Here is an 18,851-nt window from a genome sequence, read left to right on the forward strand (position 1 = left end):
ATATACAGTAGATATCTACAGTATATATACATATGACCAGTGTTGGGAACGTTACTTTAAAAAAAGGAATTAGTTATAGTTACTCACTACTTGTTCCAAAAAGTAACTGAGTTAGTAACTGAATGACTCTATAATAAAAGTAATTATTTGCGTTACTGTTGAAAAAAAAAGTTTCTATATGTCAAAGAATTCAGATTTTTTAGATGCGTGTCATGAGGTGTTTCGTTAAATTTGAGTTGCTTACAACGGATGTCGACAAAGTCTTCACTCCTGGATATAATGAACACTTCACATGCACGTTCTTGCCTTTGACCACAATTAATTTAAAGTAGTGTTTGTGTTGTCACCTTAAAAATGACAACTTTTCATCAGATTCCTCGATGCTCGCCATCTCTGCTGCTTCATCAAATCTGTAGTGTGTGTGTGTGTTTGTGTGTGTGTGTGTGTGGCGCGTGTGCTGGCACATGAGTAAAAACACTGGCTCTGATTGGCTACCATGAAACATGACTCCGCCTTAGCCAATTATAATCGCTCACCTTGTTTTTAACCCACTTCCTCACTACAGCTGTGTATGAAGCCAGGGATGCTTTCGGATCACAGTTTATTCAATCAATGCGTGTAACGCACCGTATTTAGCGTTCAGTAACGATAACGGTGATTACCCCGTTACTGAAAAACAAACGCCGTTACCTAACGCCGTTATTCCAAACACTGCATATGACTTATTTGATAGATGTTGGTTAATGTGCGCTGTCAGCATCTAATGAACAAATAGATAAATAAATTCAAAATTTCAAAAACACCATTGGATGGTGGTTGTTGGTGCAGCTCAACATTTTCTTTTTGCATGGTTTTGAACCAACAATGTGCTTAATGATAATTCATTGAAGCTGAATTATGTCGATTTGGGTGCCATTGCTTCATTCCAACATCTTTAGGCTTCAAACATGCATGCTTTTATTGTGTATTATCAGAGAAGTCCTTATTGTTTTATAATGGGACATTAACCATTTTTTTGGTTTTTTAATCACCGTTTCCCAGGTGGAGCAGCACTCACCATACATCCAGGGTTACAAGGTGCTCTACAGGGCCTCTGCTGAGCACGGCCAGCCAGAAGGCCATTGGAAAGTCCTGGAGGTACATTCCCCACGGGAGGATGGATTAGTGATTGGTCAGCTGAAGAAAGGGTCCATCTACGAGTTCAAAGTGAGGCCCTTCTTTGATGAGTTCCAGGGAACAGACAGTGAGGTGAAAGTGGTCAGAACTTTGGAGGAAGGTGAGTGAAACCATCTCTGTGTGATGTGTAAAACAAAACATGGAAAAATAAATGAACTCAAAATGGCCATTATTGTTTTAGCCCCGAGCAGAGCACCTCAAGGTGTTACAGTAACAAAAGGGGACACCAATGGATCTGCCATCCTTGTTTCCTGGAAACCTCCTCCAGAAGTGGATGAGACAGGCATCATTCAGGAATACAAGGTGAATAGATAAATAGAAAGTTCTTCTCCGAACTAGTTAAAATGTAAATTTCATCTTTGTGGGACTCATGAGTGACTCTGTTCCTCTCATGTTGTTGGGTAAGTCCCTCGGGCAATCATTGTCATCTCGTTTCTTCTTCCGTCTCCTGCCAGATTTGGTGCCTGGGTAATGAGAGTCGCTACCATGTTAACCAGTCGGTGGATGGCTCTACCTTTTCAGTACTCATTTCCAGTCTGGCACCAGGAATTCGCTACAGCGTGGAGGTTGCTGCGAGCAACGGGGCCGGGCCGGGAGCAAGGAGTGATGTTGCTTTCTTTCAATTAGGTAAACCTTTTCTCTTCTCTTCCATTTTTTTTTTTTTTTTTTGTGAAATACACCCTTAAATGAATTAGAAATGTTCAAGAATATTTTAAAGCTTTTGTGAACTCTGGAATACAAAGACGCTGTGGTAATCATTTTCAAATATTTGAGTATCAGTGGCTGATAAATACATAGTTTATATCTGAAATCCCTATCTAGTTATTTTATAACACAAAAAATGCTTCAATAAGAAGATTTAGTACTCGTCTAGTCACATTACTCAAGTGTTTTTCAACCTTGGGGTCGTGACCCCATGTGTGGGTCACCTGAAATGTCTAGTATTGTATACTTTCACTTTCTCAAATGTGAAATTAGTTTAAATTAAATGTCCGAGCTTGTGCATCTTGTCACTAATCTGCACTAATATCTGTGTTTGTGACAGTATAACAAACATGATCAAAACCTAATTCTAGAAGAAAAAATGTCTTTGGGGTTGCCAGAAATTTGTGATATAAAAATGGGGTCACGACCCGAAAAAGGTTGGTGAGCACTGCGTTATTCACTCAACAAAACCTCAATTTAAAATACACATCAAATACACATTAAACAATAGATTGCTGTAAGATACATTTTGAATCAATTAGAGATAGTATATCATAATAAAAAGTAGGAAAAGTAAAATAATAATTCGAAAAAACATAATTATGAGAGGCTAAGTCCTAATTATGAGATACTACTGATAATGCTGAGACATGGGTTGGGAACCGGAGGGTCGCCAGTTCAAGTCTCAGTGCATACCAAAAAAAAAAAAAAAAACAGAAGTTGTTCTGGTAGCTGGAGAGGTGCCACTTCTCGGGCACTGCCGATTTACCCTTGAGCAAGGCACCAAACCACAACACTGCCCCTTCATTGTAAAGCGATTTTGAGTACCCAAAAAAGTGCTGTATATGTATGTATAATAATCATAATATTTATGACTTAGTATCTCACAATGATGAGGTAAAAAAAAAAACACATCCCACAAGTAAAAAAAAATGTAAAAAGTAAAATAATACTACAAAAATATCATAATAATCTCATAATAATCATAATTATGATTATTCATAATAAAAAAGTAGGAAAAGCAAAATAATTAAAAAAAATCTAAGTCATAATTATGAGATACTATTGCATAATTATGACTTAGTATCTCATAATAATGAGGAAAAAAAAACACATTATTATTTAACTCATTATTATTTCTTTTTTTTTTACTGTGGGATGTGTGTGTGTGTGTGTGTGTGTGTGTGTGTGTGTGTGTGTGTGTGTGTGTGTGTGTGTGTGTGTGTGTGTGTGTGTGTGTGTGTGTGCGTGTGTGTGTGTGTGTGTGTGTGTGTGTGTGTTTTACCAAGGTTTCCATAGACACAGCTTAAATGGCTCTTTGTGCTGTTTGTGGTCAGACTCTTTAGGTGAGATGGTGGACGTCAGTGAGGACAAAGACACTTTGTCTCAGATTTCTGATGTGCTGAAACAACCCGCCTTTATCGCTGGCGTTGGCGCCACCTGCTGGCTGATCCTCATGATCTTCAGCGTGTGGCTCTACCGCCACCGCAAGAAGAGAAGCGGCCTCAGCAGCACATACACAGGCATCCGCAAGGGTGGGTGATTCACTACTTTTAACACATATTTAAATTACTGTGTGGAAGTAATACTATGGGAAAGAGCCATTCATATAGTAAAACTATAGTATGTGTATTTCCATTTGTGGGGTGGTTTTGTGGATCGATCTTGATGAAACGATTAAACTAAGTATGAATAATACAGTATACATTTTTTTATATATATATATATGTACAAATGGCAGCTGTTCATTTAGTTTGTTTTGGTTCTGTTTTTCTTAATAGCTCGATTGGAGTCGTCGTTTGAATTTGAATTTCCATTTAGTTTATTTCATTTTGCAGTTGTTAATGGTGAAAAATGATGCTTGGACTTGACAAGCCCAGGCTTCTTCCGATCCCTTGTTGAACGAATCAAACGTGTATGACAGGGATGTCCCGATACAACTTTTTTTCGCTTCCAATACAATACCGATATTGCAGCCTTGAGTGTATATCGATCCGGTATGATACCAGCATGAATCCTACATACTTTTATTACTTATTTTGTAGTGTGGAATGTTAGAAAAGGCTTGGACAAGTGATGTCACTCAAACAGAGAACAATAGTCAACAACAGTAGGTATGAGAAAAAACTGACTCCTTTATTATTAACCAATTGGTTACATACATTTTAACGTCCAACATAATATCTACAGTAGTCTACAGTTGAATAAATATAATGTAATATAATATATATTGGAGATAAAATCCGATATTCGTTTTCTGGCTGATATCCAATATCAATATCGGATCGGGACACCTCTAGTGTATTATATTGAAACAGACTTTTTTAAAAATATTATTATTTTATAGAAATTTCTGTATTTCTGTTCAGATTTGCTTTTTTGTTTTAATTTTCATTTTATTTTTTTATTCGAAATAAATAAATAATTCACAGCCAGTTATCCCAGACCAAATCAGATTATAATGTAGCTACTATAAGAAGGTCATGATGAGCTCGGGCTGTGTGATGTCCATGATGCATAAATGCATCCATCATCATCTAAGTAATATCACAGAATATTTCAGACACAGATAAACACATTACATCAGAGGGTTAAGATATGCCAGGCTAATCTTCCCTGGACTCAAAGACCTCATCTGCATCTGTTCCTGTGAAGACATTCCCCAGCTGACCTTTAATCACTTATTTGTAAGGTGTCATTTTCTCAAAGCTTCAAGGCACAAGCCTGTCAACCTGCCATCCCCACGTCTCTGCTACAACAAGCCTGTTATTTTCCCCCTGCCACTCCGTTCGCCTGAAACTCCCATTAACCTTCACTCGGACAAGTCAAAGACAGAGACGCACAATAGCACAAGTCAAATGTGGTTATTTAAATGTTTTCATTCATCAGATTCTTTGATGAAGAGACGTCCATCATCGCTATGCAAAAATATCACAATGTGGAATCGATGTGGTGTTAAATCTCTTTTTTTTTGCTCTTTCAGTTCCGTCATTCACCTTTACCCCATCAGGTATGTACATATACCATGTCAAACCTATATGTTTGGTTTAACTGAATTATTTAGCACAGTGTTTCTCAAATGGGGGTACGTATATCCCTAGGGGTATGCAATGGCACTACTTGAGAGAGACAGAGAGGGTAAAAATTAACAAATTAAAGCATAAATAATATGGTGGTTTTATACTTTTTATTTTTAGTGAAAAATGATAATCATACTAAATATTACCAGCGACTCACGAAATGACGACAATTAATACACAAAATAAGAGAAAAATATATACTGATTAATAAAAAGAACAGACAAACAACAACCTAATACACAAAATGACACCAAAAACACACGCACTAAGAAAGATAAATACTTACCGTTACCAGCAACACACAAAGCGACAACAAAGACACACACGATCACTACAAAATACAGAAAAATAACAGAGAAACAACCAAACGACACCAAAAAAAAAAAAAATCACACACAGAGAATAATTTAAACAATACACAACAACACACAAGAACAACAACAAAATAAGAGAACAATGTACTGAAAATTTTTTAAAAAGCAGATAAAAACTGAATATACACAAAATGATGATTTAAATTATTTGAATTAGAACATGAACTGAAAATACAAGGGTCAGTCTTGGTCCCACACCAGATGCTGATAACTGGAAATGATAACATCTATAGGAACAAATGTATTCAGGAGGCACTAAATACTGTTTCATTCCACTTATTTACAAAATGTGATGATTTAAAATGTGTTATAACTCATCCTATCCATTATTATGCTTTATAGTTCTTTATATAGTTCAAACAGGGGTACTTGGATTCAAAAGTATTTGAGCAAAAAAAGAACAACTGATTTAGTAGTTTTATTTTAAACCCTGAGAGTAGAATGCAAAATAAAAGCTAAAATAGATGTAAGAAGTCACACACACACATATATATTTGAGTGAATCCAGATCCATGAAAATATGACCCCAAAAGTGTAATAAGTTAGTATGGTTGTTATTGATTAAAACATAGAAAGTAAAAGTGGATGTTTGGTGTTGGCTGAGAAAAGTTCACTGGTGGAGTTGAGTCGAGGCGGGTGAAAGTTACAAAGTTCTTTATGTCATCTTTATGCAAATGAAAGCAGACAGTCTGAACTTGCACCCTATAGATGGGGGCATGTATTAAAGGGGCGCAGACTTTGAACTTTCTGATACGGTTTTTCGGCTTCTCCTCCTTCATGATTTGTGAGTTGCCTTTAGCACTTCCTCTTTCTGACAGCTCATCAAGGTTCAATGTTTTTCTCTTCTGCTTTGCAGTCGCTTATCAAAGGGGAGACTCTGTGTGCAGTGCTGGCAGGTGAGTGATATTTTTGGTCCCCTTTGTGTTATATAAGGATGAGCAGAGAAATGACACTTCCACTGTAGCACCACCAGGGGGAGATGTCTACCTGCCTGAGTTATTGGCCTTCCCAAATCCCCCTCCTCCTGCACTCATTAGTGATACACAGAGGTGTTACATTTGAGTGACAGAACTGTGATCCTGTCTTTGCAGACCTGGCCTTCTCAACATGGGTGAGCCTCTGAACCAGCTGTGGCTGCCAGACAATTGGCCCAATGCCTGCGCCAATCATAAGGACTGTAGTAGCATCAACTGCTGCAACAACGGCAACGGCACCAGTGACAGCAACATGACAACCTACAGCCGGCCAGGTTAGTGCAAAGCAGGGTTTGGGTCAATTACATCTTTCTTTTCTTTTCTTTTTTTTTTTTGTCTGCATATGCTGTTGAAGTTCAACACTACAAGAAGTGCAATCTTTTTAAGACAGCAATACATGTTTTGTTATTGCAATTAAATAAATGAATTTATGTTTTTGCATAATTGTGACCATCACCAGCCCTCCCTAAGAACGGGTAAGGAACACTTTATTGAAGGGAGGATATAAAAAGAGAAGGCACTGTTACACCTAGGTGAGGGGAAGGGAACAGGGAAGAGAGATTCAGGGTAGGAAAATGGACTGTTTTAAGGTGAGAGTGAAATGTAAATTTAACAAACATTTCCTGTCCAACAAATACTTTTCTTAATAGTTTTTTTTATTTTTTTGTATTTTTGCTGTTTTTGTAATCGTCTTCAGTTTTTGAAGTGGTTTTGATATTTTAGTTCGTTTTTTTTGTGTAATTTTGTGTGTTTACTTTGGAGGCCACAATTTGCACATCTGCACTAGACACTATAATGTTTTTTTTTAACCTAACCCTATGTAATTGATGTGACATTTTTATCCCCCAAATATGTTTACTGTGCTCCTCCATGAACTGCCACCTTAACGTGGTGGAGGGGTTTGAGTACCCGAATGATCCTGGGAGCTATGTTGTCGGGGGCTTAATGTCCCTGGTAGGGTCTCCCAAGGCAAACAGGTCCCAGGTGACGGGTCCGACTAAGAGTGGTTCAATAGCCATATATGAAAGATAAAAATCAAAGGCAGTTCACGTCGCCCGGATTGGCGCTACCGGGGCCCCACCTTGGAGCCAGGCCCGGGGTTGGGGCTCGAGTGCGAGCGCCTGGTGGCCGGGGCTTTGCCCACGGGCCCCGGCCGGGCAGAGCCCGAAAGGACGACGTGGGCCCGCCCTCCCGTAGGCCCACCACCCGCAGGAGGGATCATATGAGGCCGGTGCAGTGTGGATCGGGCAGTCGTCCAGGGCGGGGGCCTTGGCGATTTGATCCCCGGCTACAGAAGCTAGCGTTAGGGACGTGGAATGTCACCTCTCTGGCGGGGAAGGAGCCTGAGCTTGTGTGCGAGGTGGAGAAGTTCGGACTAGATATAGTCAGTCTCACCTCGACACATAACAAGGGCTCTGGAACCAGCCTTCTCGACAGGGGTTGGACTCTCTTCTACTCTGCAGTCGCCAATGGTGAGAGGCGCCGGGCCGGGGTGGCTATACTTCTTGCCCCCCGACTTAGTGCCTGTACGTTGGAGTTTACCCCGGTAGACGAGAGGGTAGCCTCCCTCCGCCTTCGGGTGGGGGGACGGATCATGACTGTTGTTTGTGCCTATGGGCCAAACAGCAGCTCGGAGTATCCACCCTTCTTGGATTCCTTAGAGGGAGTACTGGAGAGTGCTCCTTCTGGGGATTCCCTCGTTCTGCTGGGGTACTTCAACGCTCACGTTGGCAGCGACAGTGAGACCTGGAGGGGCGTGATTGGGAGGAACGGCCCCCCTGATCGGAACCCGAGCGGTGTTTTGTTGTTGGACTTCTGTGCTCGTCCACGTCGTGTGGACATCGGGGGCAGTGCCTCTGGATTGGCAGACCGGGGTGGTGGTCCCCCTTTTTAAGAAGGGGGACCGGAGGGTGTGTTCCAATTATAGAGGGATCACACTCCTCAGCCTCCCCGGTAAGGTCTATTCAGGGGTACTGGAGAGGAGGGTCCGCCGGATAGTTGAACCTCGGATTCAGGAGGAGCAATGTGGTTTTCGTCCTGGCCGTGGAACTGTGGACCAGCTCTACACCCTCAGCAGGGTCCTTGAGGGGTCATGGGAATTTGCCCAACCAGTCCACATGTGTTTTGTGGACCTGGAAAAGGCATTTGACCGTGTCCCTCGGGGATTCCTGTGGGGGGTCCTCCGGGAGTATGGGGTATCGAACCTCCTGATAGGAGCTGTTCGTTCCCTGTATGACCGGAGTCAGACTCTGGTCCGCATTGCCGGCAGTAAGTCGAAATCGTTTCCGGTGAGGGTTGGACTGCGCCAGGGCTGCCCTTTGTCACCGATTCTGTTCATAACTTTTATGGACAGAATTTCTAGGCGCAGTCAGGGCGTTGAGGGGGTCCGGTTCGGGGGCCTCAGTATTGCATCACTGCTTTTTGCAGATGATATGGTCCTGTTGGCTCCAACATACCGTGACCTTCAACTCTCACTGGATCGGTTCGCAGCCGAGTGTGAAGCAGCCGGAATGAGAATCAGCAGTACGTGACTGTTTTGTGGTGTTTTTAATTGTTCATTAAAAAAAACAAAAATGGATAAAAAAAAAAAATAATACACAACATTGATCAAAACCAAAAACCAAACAGAAAATAAAATTAAAAACTAAATAAATCGCAATTTACTCAAGAACATAAATTTCCAATTATTTTTAAATAGCATGGTTTCAACCTTTTAAACAGTACAATAACTGCTGTAAAATAGAATGTGGGATGTTGACTCGTTTCCCGCATGCGCTGAAAGGATCTGAAAGGATCCGCTCCATGAAAGGATTCGTTATTGACAATAGCATTAGCCTAGCATTAGCACTAAACTAGCATTAGCTAAGCATTGACCTAGCAATAGCTGAACATGAGCAATAAGGTTGAAAAAGGTTGAATAATTGAAAAAAGTCGAAATGGGTTGAAAAAGTTGCCTCCTGCGTTCTCACTAATTGCAGTCAATTATCTAAACCTAATTACAATTCAATTACGATTACACCACCAATAGATTTTTTCAATTACCAACCACGCAATTACAATTAGAATTTACCCCAGCCCTGGTGCAAAGGTGGATGTGTTACAAACCAGTGCAGTGATGCTTGAGTCTTGTGTGTGTGTCTCCTGCAGCTGACTGCATTGCCAACTATGGAAACCATTTGGATAACAAAGCAGGGGGACAGCTTGGATCTGAGACTGCCATTTACAGCGACGTGAACCTCTCCAACAAGCTCAATGATGTAAAATCATTCACCAATTCCAACTTGTGCTATGCAAGCCCTGGTGGGGATTCATCAGCCACGTATGAGCCCATTCCATATGCCACCACTCAGCTTATACAGACCAACATTAAAAATAAAAGTGCAGGCTCCATAGCGGAGCCTGTGGACATACCCTGTTGGAACCAGCCTCCCAATCTCCCTCCAATACCGAAGGAGATGGCAGCACAGATGCAGTACAACCTGATGGATCAAAAAAGTAAAGGTATACTTAAATATCACACGTTGGCCCTCATTTATCAACCGTTCGTACGTTCAGATCTGTGCGTACGACGTGCGTTCGACCAAATTCAGGCAAGCTTTGGTATTTACCAATTCTGACATGATCGTACGCTACGATCAGATCTCTCGTCAGGTCTGACCTCTTTTACGCAAATCTGAGCACGGATTCACACTCGCCAGCCTGACTCGTCCATTTTTTGACCAAAATGTAAAGAATTGTCTTGATCAAAAAGCAGGGATTTATGCTTTTAGGCTGTGGATGAGTAACATTTCATTCAAACCATCATTAGGCATTTGTTAAGTTAGTTTAAGTCAAATACAGAAACGCAGTTCAGTGCCTCCATTATTCTCTTCCACAGATCGTTTAACCCTCGGGGCCCCTTTGAGGACCAAACGTGTACCTTCTACTTATTCAGTGTTTTAAATTCTCAATATCTCATTCAGCTTAAAGCATAATTGTATGAACTTTGGCCAGGAGTTTTCTATTATTGTCATGTTCATAATTCCATGATTACATTTATTGCAAGATGTACAGAACAGGAGCTATAAAATGTACAGTCACTCTTTGAATTCGGGACCGATTTAGTCCCATTGACTCCCATTTTAACCACATATTTTGGATATTCTGCTATCCTGACATATGAAAGTGGTTTTCCCAGAAACCTTATATTAATGGTGAGGTCTTAAGTTGTTGAAAAGATCTGATGTGGAAAAAAGTGGGAAAAAAATATTTATATGACATTTTGAAGACACTTTTATGAAGGGTACAGTTTTGGTATAAGCTCAGAGTGTAGATTTTTTCCAAAAAAAAAAAAAAAAAAAAATGCTCCTAGCTCTAAAAGTAATAATGCCTCAAAATTAACGTTCCTATTGATTATTGATCTACTCAAGTCTGTAATAACTTCATATGAAATGTTCCACTTGGCACATTATTTTTGAAAAAAAATGCATATTTTGAAAAAAAGAAATTGTTTTTTTTTTTTTTTACTGAAAGGGCATAAAAACATAAAGTTTTCATTATATTTCTGTATGTTTTATATCTATGGTTATGTCTGCAGTTGTTGAAAAGATCTGATGTGAACAAATGGGGGGGCGAAACAATTATTAAATATACAATATTCTTATAACAGTTTTATGAAGGGTGCCCTTTTGGTACCCAAGCTCAAAGACTGTAACTTTTAAAAGTACCCCCAGGGTTAAATGAGCTTCTTATATTCTAGTTTTCACGCTACAAAAAAGCACATCGTTGTTGTTCTCCACCTCAGCTATGAGAATATGCTTTTTTCATCTCGGAAACTATGTTCTTGCCAATGTTTGTTTGACCTCAGTGGGCGGGGCCCCCAAACCAGGAATATTTAAGGGCGTAACATGTACTGACAAACAAATTCAGCCGCCGCATTTATCAACATACGTTCATTGGTACGCTGGGATTGGTCAAATATACGATCGCGTCATGTCCTACGACACAATGTGCACTGAGGTTTGCACCCGTTTTCACGCAAGTTTGATAATTGAGGGCCTGTGTGTAATTTTCACGTAGATAAAGAGACAGTTTTGAGTTTGTTGGCTGCTTTTTCCTTAAGATCACTTGCAGGGAGGTGAAGGCATGAATCATCCAAAAACGATCCTGTACAACCAGAGTGGAGATCACAGCACCGGAGGTTCACATCACAGCTCTGACAGAAGCAGCACTAGCACCTCAGGTGAAGCTACGATCCATTTTGAATCCGTTTTAATATTAATGGGACAAAGCAGTAGCTTGTGTGTGCTTTAATGTTTGCTTTTTTGAATCGCAGGGAGTCAAAACCAAAAGAAAGGAGGACGGGCCCCAAAGATCTTAAAACATACCGCAGTAAATTGGGGGGACGTCGTATCTCCTCCTCATACAGACAACTGGGACTGCGATGCGTATAGCATGCCTGTGGAAAGAAGGTAAGGACATGAGACTAATGTCACACAGTCAAACACAAGCCCATCTGTTGGTTCATTGCAGCTGTTTTTCAGGATAATTTCATTATTTTAGGAACTACTACACATCCTGTCATTGGATTATTGACTTCTTGCTTGTTTATTCTCATTGATCAGATAAACAAGTCAAATATCAAGTACAATTGCTCATTTATCTGCAGTAATTGGATATAGTTTTGAGACTTTTCTCAATAAACTCAAGAAATTATCATATTTTCAGTCTAGACCTCATTAAAGCTGCTACCCATGATAATCTTGTATTAGATCAAATCATAGTGTGTACAGTAGATCAATGAATCCAACATCATTTACTCCATAAAAGGAAGGAAAAAGTATGAAATTGCTGTTCGGAAGTTTGTCTTGGTCTCCACTGTAAACAGTGTCTTATTTACATTTTCGGAAAAGTTTTGCACATTGCATTGTGGGATGTGGAGTCCTGTAAATTAATGCATAGAAGTGTTTTTACATTCTTACTGTGGAGACAAGAAGGACAGGGTTTCGCTCGAGGCCAATATTGTTCAGATTGAAGTAAAAACACCTTTATGCAATCGTCTCTGCAACTCCACATCCCAAAATGCAATGCGTAAAAATCTTAAAAAACAGAGCATTTTAGGTGTAGATAAAAACAAACTACAATTTTGACCAAATCATTGTCAATTTATTGATTCATAAGACCTATTCAATGTTTTTATCTTTTTTTTTTTTTTTCTTGTCTGCACATGCTGTAAAAGGTCAACACTACAAGAAGGGCAATCATTATGAGACAGCAATGCATGTTTTGTTATTGCAATAAAATAAATTTATTTATTTTATTGCTTAATTGTGACCATCACCAGCCCTCCCTAAGGAAGGGTAAGAAATCTTTTATTATAGGGAAAATATAAAAAGGGAGAGCAGTGTTACACCTAAGTGGAGGGGGAGGGGGAGGGGAAAGGGAGCAGGGAGGAGAGGCTCAAGATAGGAAATAAATAGGGTGTGGAAGAATAGATTGTTATACAGTGAGGGTGAGATGTGAAGTTGTAGAATATATTGTGCTTATTATGTTGTGTAATCAAGCCAGTATAGTGACAAATGTGAAGCTTAGCTATAATGGTGGTGGCTATGGACAGGGGGAATGAGTGAGTGGTAGTACCTAAAGGTATTTTGGATTAACGTGTCAAAAGTTAAGCCCAGTATGAGTTTTATACCACATCCCAAGGCGTGCCAGTGCATCGTATACCAGTATATGTGCAAAAACCGTTACCGCAAACCCAGGAACTGCCCCGGGCCCGCAGATGCAGCCAGGCCAGCAGAAAATGTCTTTATCTGATAAAAAAAAAAAATGTGTCCAGCTGCTTTCAAATCCATGTGGGAAAAAAGATTATTAAAATGTATTATTAAAAATGTATTATTAATTTTTTTTAATTATTTATTATTAAAAAAATATTTTGGAAAAAAATGAAAATGAAAGATAAGACCTTGTGAATATTTTAAAGAGGCTGCTGAAAAGTGTAGAATTAATTTGATTTACAATGTTCTCCATTGCCTATTTGCTTCTCCTTTAATGTTGCAGGGTTTTTTTTTCTTCTTTACTTTAATTAGATTAACTTATATATAAATTTGATAATTAGATCTAAATATCAATTACAATTTCATTAGGAGACTAAAACTAAGGCTAAATTAAGATTTACTGCTAAGATTAACACAGTTACTGAAGTGATAAAGGCCAAGCATTAGAGGTAATAAAACATCTTCAGGCTCTTGGCTGACAAAGCCTTGCTGTAAAGAAAAGTTACCATAATTTACGTCCCTTGAGCAACACCAAAATGTGGTGATCATTAGCAGATAGTGCCTCACTGTACTAATTTAAACCATGAAATTATCTGATACACACCTCCAACCTCTCTTGAGACAAAACCGAGTAATTGTTAGGATTTTTTCCCCCCTATGTCACAGTCAGTGTACCGAGCAACTTATTTGAATGAAAACTTAAACGAGAGAGAAGAACAATGGGTTTTTATTTATTTTACTCGCAGCAATTTAAAAACATATTGTGCAGACAGCTTAGCGTTCATTTGCCATTAAGTGTTGTTTTGATCGCAGACTGGGGCTTTTGCATTAATGCTTAATGGGCTGTGACTAATGTGTCAGAACTGCAAGCTTCTTTTCTTCTTGTTGCCATTACTTTATATCAGCTGTCCTTTTATTCTCAGCAGCAATCTGGAGGAGAGAATAGCTGCACCCACTCCACCCGTCAGAGGAACTGCATCACCCTCTTTAGATGTGTCCTACAATCATCAACCCATTACTTTATCACAGAAAGAACTCAGCCAAAGCCTGCACAATGGAGCTGAAGGGTATATTCAACCATCGTCTGACTGAATTCAAACATTTCAGAAATGTTATTTCCATCAAAACCCCATTGAATATTAACACTTGTTTTTACAGACATTCCCCAACACACACCTACAGCTCAATACCTCTTTGCATGGAAATGGACGAACAAGAGGAAAACGACAATGAGGCGGAGGAGGAAACCGATGCAGAGCTGGCTGAGAGTCGCTACAACCAGCCGCATCAGAAGAACAAACACCAGCTGCACCACCTCTCCACTCACAAGCAGCTCCTCCACGGCCTGGAGCAGACACCAGCCTCCAGCACTGGGGATCTGGACAGATCAGTCACGGGGTCCATGGTTAACAGCTGGGGATCGGCCTCCGAAGACAATATCTCATCAGGCAGGTCCAGTGTTGTCAGCACCTCAGAGGGCTCGTTCTTCACAGACGGAGACTTCAACCAGGCAGTCGCCTCCTCACGAGATATAGTCGGCCTGCGCATGTGTAGATACCCAGAGGAGACAGGTGAATGTTGGAACACATTATGTCCTAACTTCCTAACTGTGGCTCTGGAACCTGGAATAGTTATTGGCAGGGTTGGGGTCAATTACATTTTTCAGTTATAATTACGTTTTCAATAATCCATGTTTAATTATAAATAAACTACAATGACAGTGACCAGCATTTCTGGTTAACACCCGAGCTGCAGCGTTCTGAACCAGCTGTAGCTGTTTGATGCTCTTTTGGGGGATTCCTGTCAGAAGACCATTACAATAGTCCAGTCTGCTGGAGATAAAAGAATGGACCAGTTTCTAAGTCATTCATTCTAGAGATGTTCTTTAGGTGGTAGAAAGCTGTTATTCTAAATTATTTAATCTGACATATGAATGTCAGCTCTGAGTTAATCAGGACACCAAGGTGTCAGACTTGGCTTTTAGCTTTTAAAGATTGAGACTCAAGGTACTCGTTGACAGCTGCAACCAAAGACAAGCACCTCCATGTTGTCATTATTTAGTCAAAGGAAGTTTTGAATCATCCAACAGTTTACCTTTTCTAAGCAGTCACACAACACCTCTATGGGACCATAGTCATCTGGGTTCAGTGATAGATATAAAGAATGGATATCAAGGCTAAACAGAAGGGGTCCAAGAACAGAGCCCTGAGGAACCCCACAGGAGATTGGTAATCTGTCTGATTCAAAGCTAATAAACTTTGTTCCTCCAGCAGTAAAGCATGGCTATTTTTCAAACTTCCTGCTTTTTTCCCTTTCCAAAAAGATCATCTCACCTTGTTATCATCAACCCAGGATTGTATATCGTATTTTTTCTTTAACTTTGTATATATCATCCCACCTCTAATAGCAGTTGTTTAAAAATGTTGATACAAGTCTATGCACTGAATAAAGTAAGGCTATGTAATGTGTAATATCTCTAATCCCTAATCCTCTCTTTACATAAGGCCGGCTGATGCAGCGACCCAGCAGCCCTATGTCGACAGATAGCAACATGAGCCTTGCAATTACACATAAAAGGCCCAGGAGGCATAAACAGAACCTGGCTGCTCAACATTGCTACCAGCCCAATGATGGTAAAGACAGAGGAAGCAAATCTGTATCTGATTTTCGTTACTCTTAATGATGTTTTTCTTTTACATTTGCTCTATTGTATCTTCAGATTCCTGCATGCCTATGAATTTCACTGGTCAGATGTCCCAAGGTGATTATAAAGTCAGGGGGGCCACGCTGCCTCGCATTGGCTCTGGGGAGCCAAGAGGTCGACGAGGCAGCACTGGGACTCATAGGGTCAGAGACGGAACATGTGAGCTCAAAGAAAACCAGGAAAAACACAAGAATCAGATCACGGTGAAAGGAAATAGTCAAAATAATCAGCATTCAGGTAAGTAGATTACTTTGGTTACAATAAAGGTGTAGTTAACAATTTTTTCATTTTTCTATGTATGATTTTGTTTTCAGAATCCGGGGACATTTTTCTTTACAGCCGTCCCTCCTTCCCATCAGGTCATCCTCAAAGGGAACAAGCTGAGTGTAACACGTCTAACTTTTTATCATTTGGAGACTCAAGGACCAAACAGGAAGTGCAGGGGCCCCCTCATGGGCAGGTCGAGAGGAAACATGTATAATAGGATTCCCAGTAGTGTTGCAAAGTAATGCAACTGTTTTAATCTCTAACCAAAATAAATTGAAACATTTAAAAAGTGAATATCAGAGAACTGACACCGTTTCATGTTCACAGTTAAAAAGTTAAGAAGCAAAGTGAGAATGCAGGAAAAACCTTGGGGTCACCTGAGACGAAGGACTATGATTGTTTTACCGCCGAGAGAAAGACTAAAAATACTGCACAATTACCGATACGGCTTTTTACTTCTCATTATGTGTTGGAGAAAAATAAAAAAAGAAAAGAAAAAGATAACGTGCTCTATGTTTAAACCGTCACACTTTGGTTTGATGCTCTCTTTTCGATAACCAGCTCTCGGGACGCTGAGTGGCTGGTTTCACATGCACATTTGATGATGAGTGTCTTCAAAAGTATTTCCCATGATGACTGCTTGATGCGGTCCGTATGATCTCTGTAAAGTTGTCTTGTTATTTTGACTGTAACTGAGAGAACGATCACTAGCAGCCATCTTGTAAATTGTTTACGGCCACAGAAGTGCTTCAAAGTCAAATTTTATATGACAGTGTTAATGTTTTATAAGTGATGTACATCTTGTATTTGTATTGTTTGTCCTACTTTGGTTATAAAAGCACAATCGCCTAATTTTATTCTAATGCATTGTTCAATACATTTCAGACTGGGAAAATCCATTTGTCTTGGAAAATAACTTTCTATGTTTACTTCTGCAAGTAGAGAAAAAAAAAATGACTGATTGTGTGTTGAGGTGTATACTTTTTAGCTGCTTTCATTCAGAATTAGGCTTTCTGTTGTGTGTACTGAAAGAATTGCATGCAAATTCACAAGTTGAGGACTTTACTGAACATCTCAACAGTTTCATCCTTGTTCCAGGGCAATGAAAATGTGCACATGGACTGGTTCCATTCATTGTTTCTCTCCAGACTTCATTTTGCTGCCCCTTTGTTCTTATGACATTGGCCAAAACTTCAAGAGTATGGCTGGACAATTCATCAATCATTTTATGACTGACTATGATGAACCAGTTAAAGATTAGCACTTTGTTCAAATTAAAATACATTATGTGGATTTTAAAATCCTCCTAACCCATGAAGCAAAAGTAAAAACAAAAACCAAATGTGTAATATTTTACATTTATTTTAAGTTGATCTATATATGGAAAGCTCTACTAGTGTTCAGATTTGAAGTATGTGTACTCAGTTTTGGTTTACTAGCACGATTAAAACTTGGAGTTGTTACCAGTAACATACTAGTACTACTAGTAACACAAAAGTGTCTACTAGTAGACAATTTAGCTTTACTAGTGAGCTCTAGTCATGCACAAGTGTGCCAAACAACTTTACTACTAAAACAAAACAGTTGTTTCAATCAATCAAACTTTATTTATATAGTTACAAATTCAATTTTAGTCCAAAGTGCTTTAAAGAATTTTGCTAGTGACTGACAAAAGGTAAAATGAGAGGTTTAGAGACAAATGCTCACAGAAGTAATAAAATAATTTAAAAAAAAAATGACAGAGTCAGAGATAAAAAAAAAACAAAGCAGAAAAATGAAGAATTCATAAAATATAAAACATGAAAATTAGCATAAGTTGAAAAAACAACAATAATAAAATATTTAACATGTGAAATAATTCAAAGAATAAAATTGTAATATCAAAACTATAAAGCACAACATAAAAGCAAGACTGAGTAAATAGGTTTCCAGCTTGTAATTAAAAATTGTTACTAGCATTATACTCAAATTCAAAAGATTCACTAGTAGAACTAACGCAATTTAAGTAGGAGGGATTATAACCAAATCCAGCTCCCTGATTGGTTACAATGGCAAGCCTGAATTTGTTTGTCCCCTCCCCCTTATTAGCTGCTACACTTTTTAAAGTCTACTTGTACACTAGTCACCACCATGTACTCACCAAAAGTACATGTACTCCAAATTTGAGCACACATAAAGCTTTGCGATGGTTGATATTACAGATATCAAACTTATGCTCACGGCTTTCTATATCTACAGTATGTATATTGCATTCCCACAGTGCTGCTGTCCTAACTAGATTGTTCACTAGATGGCACTGTGTCACCTGATGGTATCCAGTAGAGTCAGGCTCTGCCAAATCATAAGTGATTAGAAATAACAGCCAGTCTACCCCACGGTATCCTTATTTCTAACTCAGTTGGTGAAATAACAAAAGTGTGGTACTGTTGTCCAGCCATTCTCTTTAAGTTAGGCAAATATGGAGCAAATGTGTCACTTTAAATACTCTCTTTGAATAAATATTGCTGTTCCTGAATCAACAATAAAAAAAAGAGTCTATGAACTTATTTACCATGACATGTCAATAAAGGACAGGATATTCCAGGATCGGATGTGGTTTAACCTGAATAAGAGATTTCATTACCATGCATGAGAGCATACACATCTGTGGCAAAGAAGAATTCACAGATTGTGCTGTGATCATTTCACAAACTGTGCACATTACATTAGAGTACTATATTTGCCTAATTGCTTATTGAAGTGTTTTATAGAAGTTACATAAGTCGCACAGTGACAATCACCTGAGCAGAACATGATTCCTTAGTCCACCAATGGAA

The 18,851-nt window shown here is 39.3% G+C and overlaps 1 protein-coding gene across 3 annotated transcripts in view; it reads left to right on the forward strand.

Moving 5' to 3' along the window:
- The window catches only part of LOC114475539 (roundabout homolog 1-like), a 128,725-nt gene extending 110,182 nt beyond the window's left edge, over nucleotides 1-18,543 (forward strand). For all 3 annotated transcript variants that reach the window (XM_028466434.1, XM_028466435.1, XM_028466436.1), the window contains 15 exons: nucleotides 1,042-1,276; nucleotides 1,358-1,479; nucleotides 1,632-1,803; nucleotides 3,219-3,416; nucleotides 4,865-4,891; nucleotides 6,192-6,231; nucleotides 6,427-6,584; nucleotides 9,457-9,810; nucleotides 11,411-11,530; nucleotides 11,624-11,759; nucleotides 13,988-14,131; nucleotides 14,223-14,635; nucleotides 15,569-15,697; nucleotides 15,784-16,005; nucleotides 16,083-18,543. In XM_028466434.1, coding sequence (XP_028322235.1) covers nucleotides 1,042-1,276; nucleotides 1,358-1,479; nucleotides 1,632-1,803; nucleotides 3,219-3,416; nucleotides 4,865-4,891; nucleotides 6,192-6,231; nucleotides 6,427-6,584; nucleotides 9,457-9,810; nucleotides 11,411-11,530; nucleotides 11,624-11,759; nucleotides 13,988-14,131; nucleotides 14,223-14,635; nucleotides 15,569-15,697; nucleotides 15,784-16,005; nucleotides 16,083-16,249 — 2,637 coding nt within the window. In that variant the 3' untranslated portion in view covers nucleotides 16,250-18,543. The remainder of the gene's footprint in view (nucleotides 1-1,041; nucleotides 1,277-1,357; nucleotides 1,480-1,631; nucleotides 1,804-3,218; nucleotides 3,417-4,864; nucleotides 4,892-6,191; nucleotides 6,232-6,426; nucleotides 6,585-9,456; nucleotides 9,811-11,410; nucleotides 11,531-11,623; nucleotides 11,760-13,987; nucleotides 14,132-14,222; nucleotides 14,636-15,568; nucleotides 15,698-15,783; nucleotides 16,006-16,082) is intronic.
- The last annotated feature ends 308 nt before the right edge of the window (nucleotides 18,544-18,851 follow it).

Source organism: Gouania willdenowi, chromosome 14 (assembly GCF_900634775.1).
Source record: "Gouania willdenowi chromosome 14, fGouWil2.1, whole genome shotgun sequence".
NCBI classification, from domain to species: domain Eukaryota; kingdom Metazoa; phylum Chordata; class Actinopteri; order Blenniiformes; family Gobiesocidae; genus Gouania; species Gouania willdenowi.